The 15115-nt window shown below is 37.8% G+C and overlaps 1 protein-coding gene across 2 annotated transcripts in view; it reads left to right on the top strand.

Annotated features, from left to right (window-relative positions):
• LOC132106971 (phospholipid phosphatase 3-like) overlaps window positions 1-13144 on the top strand; it is a 40255-nt gene extending 27111 nt beyond the window's left edge. For both annotated transcript variants that reach the window (XM_059513091.1, XM_059513090.1), the window contains exons 5-6: window positions 4012-4188; window positions 11284-13144. In XM_059513091.1, the coding sequence (XP_059369074.1) occupies window positions 4012-4188; window positions 11284-11412 (306 nt within the window). In that variant the 3' untranslated portion in view covers window positions 11413-13144. The remainder of the gene's footprint in view (window positions 1-4011; window positions 4189-11283) is intronic.
• Window positions 13145-15115: the final 1971 nt, after the last annotated feature.

Here is a 15115-nt window from a genome sequence, read left to right as displayed (position 1 = left end):
TGTGTGTGTGTGTGGATACTGAGATCATAGTCAGGTTAAGATACCTTAATGTTATAAGTTGAGCTCTGCCCCCTAGGGTGACTGTTAGTACTCTACATTTATGCAGTTGAATAGTGTATTCAGGGATCTTAGTTAAACCAGAGTGTCCATGCAGCTCAACCTCATGTGCTTATTGAGTTGGAACAGCATATAAGTTTGTTGTGGAGATTTGTTGTGAAGTGTATGTGGGCATTTTGTGGCCAGAAAACTGGGTAAACTTTCCAAGCCTCTCTATGACCTCCACGCTCCATAGTCCATTGACTTCTGGTTTGGCTGCTTCCTCTCAAACCGCATGGTGACACAAGATGCTCTAGTTAGCCGTAGTGACCAGAGAACAGGCAGTGAATCATATGAGACCAGACCAGAGTAGAAACAAGCACAAACCACTCGCAGGCAAATCTTCCACCTGCTTGTTTTCAGGCTTATTTCTCTGTATGTTTTGGTTATTAACATGTGGCGAGGCTGCGTTGGCTTTGCAGTAATATTTTTCGACCTGAGGTCAGGATAGAAAAGTCTTTAGCAGTGAAGTTTCACTGTTTTCTACCAGTGCTGGTAAGATTCATGTGCAAATACACTTCAGAATGACCCACAAAACCATGCACAGCGCCATGAAAAAGACCAGCCTTTCCTTTCAAAATATTTCTAAATAAGTATAGTTTTCCTCACACTCACCTTTTTTGTTAAGATGACACGATTTATTATCCCTTACCAAGTTGGACTGAGCATGCCAATTTGTGGCTGCTTATGTGACCTGTAGTAAATTGCTGGGCTTAAAGGAAGAGTTTATTCATATTATTCCAAATCTGTTTGACTTTCTTTTAGAGAACACAAAAGGAATCACTCTTTTCCATGCAGTGAACTGGGACTGAATCTTTCGATCTTAAAAAGGATGCAAAAGCACGTAAAAAGTATTAATTGGGGTCCATTTGACTCCATATATGGTTTGTTTTTGCATGTGACAGTCATGTTTGAGCCACCAAAAGAATCAGTGAGGTTGCACAAGGCATATGAGCCACTTTAATGACTCTTTTGTAGTGCATTTGGATCTTTTGAAAAGAATGACTAGAACAGTCTTCTGAAAAAAAATTTTTAACAACATGAGTGTGACTAAATTAATTTTTTTTACATTAATCCTTCAATAAACCACCAGGATCTTTTCAATTTTCCCATTTGATTACTCATTCCGATCTGATGGTACCACCCAGATCGCTTGCGGGGTGGAACTGGATGGAGACGGGGCATAGTATGTTATCTGCACAAGAGTGTGTAACTCATGTGGGCACAGGGTGTGTGTATGTGTTTGTGTTTTGAGTTCACATGTCACTGGAGAATCTAAGAGCACGTGTCTGCCATTCCTGCTGCCACCACCTCACAAAGCACAGAGATGAGAGAGTCATAAACTCCCCCAATGTCTGTGGCACGTTTGGCTTATCTGAGCTCTGATAGCAAGATGCTAAGAGGCAGATTTGATGGACTGTATCTGAGCCCTGAGGGTCCTCAGGCTCTGCTGTTCTTATCAGCTCTTGGATGCCGATGTGGAGAGGACCCCAATCTCGCCCTGAGGAACAGAGCCACTTTAGGAGTTTGGAGAAGTCACAGAACTCATATCTTCATCTCCAGACTCAGACATGCTGGCTTACAGCTAAAGAGATCAGTGTCAGCGAGACTCCCTGTGTGTCGGATGTCACCCTTCCATGACCTCTAACAGTCCAACATATACCAGAACTCTCTTTTTGCCGCTTTAGTGTAGAAAAGCTTTAGGGGTGCCACAAGTCCTGATACAAAAAAGTAGAAAGTGCTTTTGAGAAAGTTGATAATGAAGAACTCTGGACAAGTTTTCTTGCGCACACCCATTTTTAACACGTCTTGACTGTCTGACATTAATGGCAACTGAGATCTCACAGTGACATGATCATCATTTTCGTACAGTCTGACAAATACAATCTTAAAGGACTTTTAAAAAATCGCACAGTGTGAGCCCGGCTTTATGACCACTTGTTGATTTTTAAAGAGAAATGACAATAGCCTTCCACTCATTGTGCTGCATTGTGCTACATTTACAGTTTGTGCGAAAGAGAGCATGAGAATGTCACTGTTGGCTCTAAGGCTCAATTCTTTAATTTTGGAGAACCAATTTTGGAGTTATTTATTACGTTGGAAGGTTGGAAAACACTGGAAGCCTTCATAAATAATTCGAACAGTAAACAAAATAATTTTGTTCTCAGTTTGTCAGCTGTGACGTGAGAAAAAAAAAATCTTAAAAATGCAATAACAAAACAAGAACATAATAAAGAGGAAGAGAAAACCTCAGAGATTACTCCTTCAGTTTTTCATTTTAAACATCAAAATTTATTGATTCAATTTTGTAATTTAGTTTGCATTCAGAAATAAGCAAACAGACCTCTGTCTCCATAAACCACAGATCTGTAGTTGAAGAGCATTCCATTGCATTCACATGGCCTGATCAAAGATATTATTGACACGTTTGTTTCCAAGTTCTCCGGAGGAACTTTTTTTTCGGTATAGGAATGCCAAGCGTATGAAAGTCTGTGGTTGAAGTAGCTACAGATGCTTGGTTAGAAATTCTGTCTTTACTGCCAGCATTGAGGCCAAGCTGGATCAAAATGAACATGAGAATGAATTTATTTATTTATCTTTTGCCTCAGATGAACTTTACCCATAAAATCAAGCAAGTATCTCCATTTCAGTCAGTCATCTATGACATCTAACACTTCTCTTCAGCAGCTGTAAACCCAACAGTTCATATACAGTAGCGTGAAAGGAAGAAACGATTGCTGATTGAGGCAAAAATGGCTGAAGGTTTTGTTTCAGCATATTTAAAAGGCTTCCTGCTTAGGGGCACAATGTAAATTGAAATGAGACAGCAGGGCATATGTTGACTCCAGTCGGTTTGAGGCACAGATGCACATAAACACCCTTAGATGCTTATCACTCTACCATCCTTCTATTCTAAGGGGATGTTTTTATGAGATAAGATCCATTGAAAATGATTGAGAAGACCTCTATTTATCTTCAGTCTTTGGCATATTTGAAAATAATTTGACGCACGTAGCGGTAATGGTAAACTTCTGCCTAGTTAAATACTCCAGAAATCCAAACGGCATTACCTGACTGCAGAGAACTCTGATTATTCATCAAAATTGAATTTGCATGCAGGCACACCCATCTTTGCATCATCTAAGAACTTCATCCAGTAAGGAAACTCCAACTCCCAAACATCCTCAGGGAGGGATTCCTTCCTCTCTACTCACACAATGCTTTCTGGGGAAGGAGAGAGTTGTTCAGGAAAGCTGACATAACCTTGTACACACCTTCGTTTGGAGCTCAAAGCGTAAGATGGTTATTGTCTAACAGATTGTCAGAGTTTGTGCATGATAGTTTATCAGTTAGTGTCTTTGTGTAAGGGTGTGTTCTTTTGTCTGCTGTGGTTTCAAACTTAATGGAAGTTTTCCTTCTCGGGTGGTGATGGATGATTAAGGGAGTGTGATGAGTACAGGGTCCTTAACTGACCCAATTTGAAGGGTTTCAGGACTGATGGGCCGCCAGAGCGTCGTCAACAGTTTGTCCTCATGACCCCCATCCTCCCCTTGTCTTTGTAACCCTCAGTCATTTGTTTTCTTACCCTAACGAGTCTTCCTGTTCCCAAAATGCAAACTCTACAAGGGGTCCTTGGATTTAGGTGGCTAGAGAAAGAGAGACATTTTTGTCAGTCCTGTCCGGTGCTACTTTGCGTTCTCAGTTTTTCAGTCTCAGCTCCACCCCCCACATTCTTTCCCACATATATATATATATATATATATTATTATAATTTTTTTTTAATCCACCTTCCTTTGTTTCTATCCAATTTCTCTAACCTTAACGTATTGTATTATCTCAGCTGTTATGTAATAAAAACATATGTTTTACAGATGTTCCCATTGGTTAAGTTGCTTTCCATCTCTGTTTCTTTAGTTCTACCTGCAGTCTCGGTTCACGTGGCGAGGAGCCCGTCTGCTGAGGCCACTTGTGCAGTTCACCTTGCTAATGATGGCCTTCTACACCGGGTTATCGCGTGTTTCTGATCACAAGCACCACCCCACTGATGTTTTAGCTGGCTTTGCCCAAGGAGCCCTGGTGGCCTACTGCATAGTAAGTACATCTTTGTATTTCTATTAATTTCTTTAAATATAGATTAGTATCTTTAAGGAGTCGAGAGGCCATTGTGGAGTCAATCCTGAATTTGTTTTTATTGGTTGGAATGTAAACCGATCTGGAAATTTGTACTTTACAACATTTAATAACCACTGGCCTTGATTTGGTTGTCATCATAACCTCTGGATTTTTTTTTATTTTTTTATATTGGTAAACAAATATGTAAACAGTGTTACCACTAAAAAAACGAATTAAACATTCCTTTCATAAATAAGCTTGCAATTAACAACCCAAAAAGTATGACAATATAGCGTTTGTTTTCCCGTTTCCCAATCTTCACTTTAAAACATGATTTTTTTTCTTTTTTTCTGTTTGTTATAGTCCATGAGAATGTTTGAGCTTGACTAGAGGCAGATTCATCAGATAACTTGTCAAAAGAACCATTAAGAACAGACTTTATCTCGTGTCTTTTGAATAAAGTGATGACAGAAGGCAATCCGGAGTTTGAGGTCGGAAGGGGATCTGAATATCTGGAACCAGACCACAACATTCTCCAGACACCCCCCCCCCCCCCCCATCCACGAAATTACTCATCCATCAGAGTGAAGCATAATCTTTTTCTTGCTAATGCAGAACATATTGCCTCTATTGCACCATTACCAACTCTCAAATGAAAAGAGGAGGGGTTTTGGAAAAAGGAATTTTACACTTCATAATTGTAGCACATGTCACTTTGGTGGTGCCAGACATTCCCTGCAGTAAGCATAGCTTCTTTCAGTTGGATTGTGTTTGGGAAAATTGAGTCGAGTGGAACTGAATTTACAAAGAGAGAGCATTTTCTCTTTAGGAGAAATGACAATGTTAATTATTCATTTTAGAAACAGAGATTTATCTGTTTATCTGCATCGTAAGGGGACAATGCAAAGATTTGAGGCCCATTTGTTAGGGGGAGGCAGGAGACCAAGACCTCCTAATGGGGTAATATCTGGATATCACCCCATCTACAACATCTGAAAGACAAATATTTAAATTTTTAACATTGAAATTGGGATATTGAGTTGTGTTTCTCAACATTACAATTCCCAGAATGTCCTAGCAGTGTCTTTCTTCCCTCTAATTTGCTATGACAGCATCACACTTTTTATGGTCCACAGATGTTCGCCAAACATCTCCCAACTGTTATCACGAACCTTCAAAACATTTAATCTCCAATCCTTGAATATGCTAAACCCTGTGTGGTTTAGTTTTCAGTTGGCTCGTGTCTTTATTTATTGGTATTTCAGTTTTTCCAAGAGCAGTTTAAGCTTTCGCCAACCCTTTTATAACCTCATTAAGGATATTTTTAGTGAAACAATCTTGTTTTACTCAAATTATCCATCCACTGCTAATGGTCTTGATTGTTTTTGAGCCCCTCAGGTTCAAGGTGTAGGAACTACTCTTTGACACCTGGAGAAGTTTCTCCCCAGTATAAAAAAAAAAAAAAAACAGAAAATTGCAGATAAGTACAAATAAAAGAGAGCAGAAATTAGATTCTTTTCACTAAAGATTAAGGTGCCCATGTACTTGTTTTTAACGAGCCTACATTTGGAATCTGTTCCGTTTCCCATCTGTGAACGTTTTAGAGGTCCAATTAAAGTATCTCTAATGACCAAAGCTCAGATGGAGCCTATAGAGTTAATGCAAGGTACGTCTTTAAAAGAAAAAGTTATGTACCCATATATCAAGCATTAGTTTCGAACCATAGGTGGCGGTGCAACTTATCCAAACATCTCAGCAAGTAGTCTCCGACAGTTCATGGTTTGGAAGTGCAGCATTCTTCTAAGCTTGGCTGTAAGTGCTGATTTCTGCTTAAGGGGGTTGTGTTTAAAGACGTTTAAAGTTTGTAAGTGCTCTGGGTCGGTATCCAACTGTCTGGCTTCAAAGAAACCGTGGAAAGTTACAGGTCTTGGTGAGTTTTGGCCGTATTGCAAAAGCTGATTACAGATTTACTGCATGTTCCATATTAAAGACGATCAGTTCACATGGCGCTGTTAGACTGGGATGCCCACGGAGAACTGATCTCAGAACAGCAACTAATGTCTCTCTGCTTATGTATAATGCAAGGGAAACTTAAAACGTTGAGTAGCACAATGTTAACTAGGCCATCAGTTTAATTCAATCTCAAAAAGAGACTCCTAAAGCCCTACATTTAATTCCTTGTACTCAGGCCTGGTTTGTATCAGAAATTTTGGCAAGAATTCATATACAATGTTACGAGTGCTGAAGTCAGGCAGGCTAGCATATTTTTAAATTCTGATGTCTAAATGTCTAAAAGAACCCTTGATATTCAGACTTCAGAAACCACATTTTCCTTCTTTGTCTTTTCTGGACTGTTGACTACGGCCACATCCTCCGGTCCTTCCTTTTGGAGAGTGGCGCGAGCTGTTTGTTCATGTCATCAAACACGGCCCACTTTCTAAGCTGCTGACATGGATGGAGAGAGTGTGAGAGGTTGGCTGCTTGTAAAGCTCAGTTGCAGAGGTGTTTCCTGCATGACTAGACAAGGGTGGAAACAGCTGGAGGCCAGCTCTCAAACAGCCTTTCCTCTTCCCACACTTTCTTTCTCTAGCCACAGCACCTATCGTGTTCTCACACCTCAACAGTATCCCACCGTTCCTCAGGAGCACAGAGGGTCATGAGCAATATTCCAGACTCCAGTTCCTCCAGCGATAACGGCTCATTGCTAAGTGCTTCTGGTCTGGCTTGGGTGGCAAGACTGGTTGACCCGATATCCTATCACTCCCTTCAATGCATCAGGCCTGAGCTTGACTATTTTTATTAATTTTTTTCATTGGCTGCCACAGCACTCTCCATGTAGCTATGATAATGGAATCCATCTTAAACTGAAAATAGTATGGTTGTGTGTAAAAAGAAAGGACATGTTAATTGTGTTATTAAACTTTATTAATGTTACGCTGCAGAGTGAAGCAGCCAAAACACAACTTGGTCTCCACAATTTTTATGCCGAATTGGCTCAGTGCCTGAAACTAAAATTTAAGACACTTGCATAACATAAGCAACACACTCTCACACATAATCATGTGCTGTGTTTGGCACTAGTAGGATCAGGCACTCCCAAACCAATGGAAGACCACACACATGTGCACACACCCAGACATATCGTCTATGAACCTGTTCACAGTTCAGTTGAATCCCAAATCCATAAAGCTATCAGTGAAAGTTCAGTGAGGTTCATCTGAGATGAGTTTAGATGGAGTTAGTGTCCCCTTCCAGCTCTGGGATCCAAAATAAGTATGCATTATGTTGATCTTTTGACTCTTTGGCACAGTTGTTGCATGGTGACAAATGGTTTGGTGTCATTTCCTGTCTGATTAAGGGAATGTGAATGAGACAGTGCTGGGTGGAGCAGACTGGTTAGTTTGCCCTAAGATGAGGTCAGATCACTTTAATACAATATAATACAAATATGTACTAAATGTACTAAAATAGTACATTGGGCAACTTGATGCCTAGGCGTTTTCACGTATGTAATAATTTAAAGACAATATGTCTTAGAAAACATTTTGATCCTTTTTTTTATTTTTTATTTTTTTTTAAACACAAAGATCTCTCTATAACCTAAAAATATTACATTACATCCATGATAACTTTAAGATGGCCAATCATAACATTTACATGTTATGTCATTTACATATATACTGTACAGATCAAAGTTAGAGAACCGTTTATGAAACCTTTAATTATTTATTATCATTGTTCAAAATATCAAGGAATTTTAACAGTGACTATATCATGCTAGTAGAACAGCATTTTACTAAATAACCACCTCCTCCACCTTTCACTGATTCTTTATGCACTTGGGCATCAGTCTTTCCTCAATTTGACACAAAACAAAATGTTTCCTGTCAGACCCAAATAAATTAAACTTGCTCACATCATTAAAGTGATCTCTAAAGTGATCCTTACGCTGTTCAGTGCTGAACTGGCAAGCAATTCCAGCTGCAGTGTTGAACCGACTGTACAGTCTTTACAGACTGTAAAGATGCATCTTAATTCTTTCCCCAATTAGTGGAACCACAATAAGGTCAGCACACATAGGCACACACAGACAAACACGCAAAACAGCTTCCTGTGCTGACTGGGCAATCGAACACAATGGAGTGGGTTTGCTGTGGAAGTATACTTTCTGACCGAGGGCTGTGACACAGGAAGCACTCACCCCCTGACACAGGTTCATTGGCAGCCTGTGATTACAGGTCAGAGGTTGTAGTGCATCAAGAAGCCTATTGTAAGTCATGCTGGACAGTACAGTTTAATGCATGCTTGTAGCTGATGGCATATCTGATAACACGTAATTACACACATTCCAGATATGGAGACATACAATTATCAGACGTTCTGTCTTGCGTCAGCCCTATCAGTATAAAACACAATTATTTTCTAATATTGAGTGAATTTCCAGAAAATATTAAAGAATTTACATTTTTAAGCTATACATATATATATATATATATATATATATATATATATATATATTAAGTAGTATTTAAATGATGAAACAATATATTGTTTGGCCTTGTCAAGCAACATACTTGCTCTTAGAATGAAATCCTTCATAGGTTCTAGATCCAGTTTCCTGATGTCGTTCCAGTGCAATGTAAAGGTCACTCTGGAAATGTCATGATCTTTCTGGCGAACTTTCACTCATATAAGCAGAAGATGGTCACAGGAAGCCCTATAGTATGAACTCATCCACTGTAACCTTTGGATAAAGCTCTCTTTGTATGTGAGCACAACGTCTTTCACTGAAAGGATATGCAAGAAACAGCTGCTGGAAAGATGAATCCAGAACTCTGATGGCCTCTTGAAGGCTTTCTGTTCACTTTCTGTCTCTTTCCACACACACACACAGACACACACACTTACAAACCTGTTGATAATCTTAGCTTACTTGCTCAAGTCTGTCACCCACATTACAAAAGAAAATCCCTTTTTTTTAACTCTGTGAATACGTCTCTGTACACTTTTTCTTGCCCCTTGGCATTGTCCAAGAGCAGTACGTCGCTTCGGGGTGCCACGGTTCATAGCAGCTCCTGAAACATGTCAGGATAATTTAGCTGTTAGCTACCCCAAACACTGACCTCTTTTCCTGTCACACACTGGCCCCATATTCTTCACACACTCAAAAATAGTGTGTGTTTACACATTGGCAGGCTTTCTGGAATCGGTGATTCCACACCACTGCCATCCAGCTCAGCTGTTCTGCATGCTTCAGTAACATTCATGGTGTGTAGACAGCTAAATATCCCGTAGGCTTCTCCTATCCCTGTGAAAGCATCCCGACTTTGGCATGAAATGCCCGTGACTCAGACTTGTATATTTTCAGCTCTTTGTAAATCCGTTGGATGCATGCCTAGTCTAATGCCAAGGGCACACTTCCTCTCTTCCCCTCCCTGGTTTCCTGTTTGCCAGTGATGTCATTAGGACGTAAAGAGAGGGTTGTTGGGCATCTTTCCTTGACAACAAAGTTCTTCCCACGCCAAGTGAGACCATTAATACTGACCTCAGTCCCTCACAGTCGAAGCCCGAAACAAAAGAACTGAGGGATTTCCTCTTTATCTTTATCTTTACTACTGACTCCATGTTTTTTTTAAGGCATGTGGTGTAAGTTAGTCGCTCTTATCAGCGTGTGAGTTTTTATGGTTAATTGGGATTTCCACCACTGAACTGAAATTATACGGCTAAAATTCTTGAATTCTTGAGTTTGAATTGACATAGCAAATGTGGTCTACAATTGCAATTAGAAATTGAGTTTAATGAAGTAAAATGAAAATGAATTGAAATTAAAAAAAATGTGTGGAATAAAAAACGATTCTGAAACCGAAATTCTGAAAGATTATGTTAACAAAAACTTTTATTTTGGATGTGATTACTCGCTTGTCTTTTTGAAATTGTAAAAAGCACTGATGTCAAACGATTAAATATAATGCATGTATATATTTCAGAAAAATGTTATTATTAAATTAAATATTAAATATATTTATTTATAATTAAATTATTTGAATATAAAAAGGCATGTAAATATTTTCTAAATATATACAGTATGTGTGTGTATTTATATTAACATAATAAATATAAACAGAACACATATATTATGCAAACAAAAACTTTTGTTTTGTATGCGATTAATCGTTTGACAGCACTAGTAAAAACATTTAAAAAAAATGATTGAAGTTTAATGGTCATATAAACCTTAACCATTATCTATTAAAATGTTAATATCTAAAAAATGTAATTAATACGAATAAGTAATATGCTTTTAATTAATATTCAATTCAAGTTTATTTGTATAGCACTTTTTACAATACAAATCATTGCAAAGCAACTTTACAGAAAATTACGTTTCTACAATATTTAGTAGTAGCTTATCAGTGGTGACTGTCAGTTTATGTGCATATGACAGGAATTTTCAGAAAAATGTATACAAGACGTAGTCAACCAGACGACATATACAATATACATTACTTTACAAGACACATTAATCAAAATGACCGTAGAGACTGTTACATTTGTTATAAAAATGTCTTCCTAAAAATTTTACTGTTTTATAATTTTAAAAAATATAAAACGTTTACAATGTGACTGGTTTATTTTATTATATTTTGTGTGTGTGTCTGTGTGTATTTCAGACTTCTCTCTAACAGATTAAGAAATCATATCAACCCCAAACTTTTAAATAGTAATATAAATGTATAACTTGAAAAAAAAATCTTTCTTCATAAACATACAATTTTATCGACAAGAATAGAAGAAAACTTCATTTCCCAGATGTTGTGTTTCTCTGAAAAATTAATCAGTCAATTCATTCTACTATCCTTCCAAAAAAATTGCATTCAGTTTCCTGTGGTTTGTGCCAACTGTGGTTTAAATTCATGATTTTAAAACAAGCCAGTTGTTGTTCAACCCTTTTCATGTACTACAACCATATTATGCGGGTTCTGTTATTTGCATTCTGGAAAGAGTTTGTTCTCAAATAATCTCATATGTTCTCTCTCTCTCTCTCTCTCTCTCTCTCTCTCTCCACCCTTCCAGGCCTTTTATGTATCGGACCTCTTCAAACCCAAAGCCAAGACTGCCACTCCTCCTCCCTCGCCAATCAAGAAAGAGCTCCTCCCCTCTTCTGACATCATAGAGAGGAACAACCATCACAACATGGTGTAGGAGGCAGTGTCCCCATCCCTCACCTCCCCTCGAATCCCCTGAAGAAACCAGAACAGCCACCTGTGACAGAGGAGCTCCGGCTTAGCTGACGTCTCTTCTCTCTCATCTGACAGTAGAATGTAGGGACAGGACAGAGACAATCCTATTGACTCTTATTATAATGACTTCACTATCTTAGAGCCCAGTTCGAAAGGCCAAACAGACACGAAGCTAACAAAAAAGTGATTTCTCCCTCAAAATATTGCGGAGAATGAATCGAGCCCCTTTGACGAAAGTAATACACAGAATGGTTAATGAACGCCAATGAAAGAAAGAGAGTGAATGTGAGGCTGGTCACGTGACCAGCGCTTCTCTCTTGTCTCTGTGGCCTTTCAGCAACAGTATAGGACAACAAATTCCTTATTAATAGGAATGATTAGTTTTACCTGCGATGTAATTAGCACAGATATATTAACAGTATAAAGAAGAATAACTTATAGCACTATATCCAAGTTCATTAAACGTCACCACTCGCTATCTGAGAAGTGTAGCTTTGAGAAGCTTTTAGCCATCAAAGCTGATCTTAGCTACCCGAACAGTGGCCTAACTATTGGAGAATGCATTTTAAAGGGTTTTAAATGGCGGGTGGGTTGGGTTTACATGAGTATTTTTTTAGATGAATAGATTTTTATTTTAGATAATGATTTCACGATGGCCACCGCCCATCCCTGCCTGAATTTTGGGGGCGTGGCTTAGCTGTTCCACCTTGCTGTCTTCTGATTGGTCTGGGGGCGGGGTTAGATGTCGGGGAGGTGTGTCTCGTCACCACGGTCATAGGGGTTGACTCCCACTGACCGCACTGGCACATTTTTATTTTTTTGAAACCGGGAACGAGCTTCTTCCGCTGGCTGGTTTGACCTCTTTCCCTTCCTACTGCATAATCACTCAACTCTAGTTGTGTGATTTTACCCAGAATGCCACCTGTGCCCTATGTCCACCTGCCCTGGCATGAGTCAAACTGCCCCAAGAAGGGGATGTGGGGTCCCTCGGCAGGACGCTCTGTCCTGTTTGTGTGTGTTTGTATGTGTCGCGTGTGTTTCCGCACTTGGTCCTGGTGCAGTGGACCGATACCATGTGAAGAAACTTTAGAAAACTGTGGACTTTTTTTGTTTTGTTTTTTCGAAAAAGCCTTTTCTTAGCCTCAATGCTCCTATCGTGATGATGTCTACTGTCCCCACTAACAGCTGTACAGTACTGCCTGACTATTACAGAAAACACATCCATACAACACAAATCAAGCTCCAAATGTGTTGCACATCCCTCCCATTGTATAGTCCGTCCTATCATTTCAACAAACCGTTTTATTTCTCTTTCAGAAGTATATAAATAATGTATAGATCACTAAAATTAACTATGTAAGATATTATTTCTCAACATGTTTAGATATATCCACTATGAATCTAAAAAGCAATGTGTCATGACCTGTGTTATTTACAAAGTGCTGCTTTTATGAGCATTGATTGACCGATTTTTGTATTTAGGTAACTAAAATATTGTAGATTTGTGATAGTATGTTTTTAATAAGCGTTGAATAAAACACATACAATTGTATCAAATTCACTATTAGTATTTTTGTATTGTCTCATTTTGTACAAAAGAAATAATGGCAAAATGTGTTTTTGTTTTTTTTCTGCTAAATGTACTTAGCTCTAATACATGTGCTTTTAAATAAAAGCTTGTTATAAACAACAAAGTTTGGCTTCTTAATGAATTTTTGTTATTATTGTGTGAAACTGAAATTGTCGTAGTGTTCAGTGAGTTAAAAATTTCAAGCAAATATTTAATGTGCCATTTTGCATGTCACTTTTACAATTTCTATTTTAATATATTTTAAAGTGTCATTTAAACAAAACTCCAGCCTTTAGTGTCACATGATCCTTCAGAAATCATTCTAATATGAGATTTTTTTTTTTAAGAGAATTGCAACTTTTTATCTAACAATTTTGACATTTCTTTCTCGCAATTGTGAGTTTACATCTTGTCATGCATCAAATCATTTAGATTTTTTTTTTTCCTCAGTTAAAAACTTGCAACTGACAGTTTTTCTCTGAATTACATATTTTTATCTCTCTCAGTTATAAAATCCAGTTTATATCTCTCAATTTTCGCAATTTGGAGTTTATATTTCACTATTCTGAGATGAAAAGTCGCAATTATCTTTTTAATATTTTTTTTATTCAGTGGCGGAAACGTGCTTCCAAAGTAATAAAAACATTTTTTTTAACATTATACATGTCTTTGCTGTAATTTTTGAACAGTAATTTTTGACTCTGCTGGACAAAAATGACTTAAAAAAAGTCTTACTAACCTTTTAATGTCCTTTCAAAGTACATTTGTTATTACGGGTACACTGTATTACCGTAAATGTGAAATTGTTCTAATGTTCAATGAGTAAACTGCATTAAAGTTTCAAATAGAACATTTTTATGTTCCATTTTACTTGTTACTCAAGTACCCGTTATAAAAAGTTTGAAGAAGAATCCAAATGAATTGTCTTGGAATGAAATAAGTTTTTAATACTGTCAGCATGTTTCAATCAGGGCCGGGCGTTCTTGTTTTCCTAGGACCAAAACTGTGACTTCATATTTTGGCGTAGATCATCATTTCTAATGTTGACGGTGGCACACTCTCGTATTCTCCACTGTTAAGCCTTGAAACTTCAATGTATAGCTGAAACATCTCTACAAATTACTGTAAAATGCAACTAAACCAATCTAATTGAACATATTAATAGGGGAAAATGATGGCGGTAAAGGTCGGTGCATTGAATTGTGGGTATGTTACATCAGTGGGTTGGGTTCAGGCCAGGTTTGTGAGGTCTGATGGATCGCAGCGATGGCATTGAGAGCTGTTCTGGTTCTGTGGTCATGTTTGGCTGTGGGATGAGAGCTGGGGAGGCCTGTATGCCAGCACTGAAGAAAACCAGTGAAGTTGTGTTACTCTTACTGCCATGAGCCTCGGCACGCCTGGGGTTTTGGACTTTGTATTACACTGGTTTTGCACTGACATCTACAGTAAGCCACCAAAATAGTCCTGCCTCAGGTTGGAATTTAATTAACCTGAATTTGTATGTGTTTGTATAAGGCAGATTATGCTAAATGTTGATTGCAGTCAACTGCCGCAATCCTGCAGATGATTAAATGTAACTTCCTTTTCATGCATACTGCAGATAATCTGAACACGCTTCAAATGCATTAATAGGTCATGTAAATGTTTTTTGTGAATGAACTTCAGTGCAAAAATTCAAGAACATTTCTGTAGCCAAAAGCAGCAATTACACATTACTTTCTGATATAAATGTAAAAAGAATGTATATATATATATATATATATATATATATATATATATATATATATATATGTATGTATATATATTGTCAAATTACATTAGTAGATTTAATGTAAATCTCAGACTTGTGCTTTAAATTCACATTATTAGAGTGAATGCAGGTAAAAATGGACAATATTTTGTATTTTTGTAGCTTCTGCATTTGTTTGTTTAGTCCTATATTATAATTTACAGTGTAGATTTTTAACTATGTAAACTAGTATTGTTTGAGCGGTTAAGCCATTTGACATCATACTTTAAAATATCAGACAGTGTCCCATTTTTTCTATATTCACACTAATACCATATTAAAGATGATATTCAGTAATATGTATAA

Source organism: Carassius carassius, chromosome 27 (assembly GCF_963082965.1).
Source record: "Carassius carassius chromosome 27, fCarCar2.1, whole genome shotgun sequence".
Taxonomy (NCBI): Eukaryota; Metazoa; Chordata; class Actinopteri; order Cypriniformes; family Cyprinidae; genus Carassius; species Carassius carassius.
Note: the sequence above shows the minus strand (reverse complement) of the source record. Positions and strands in the feature narration are given on the sequence as shown.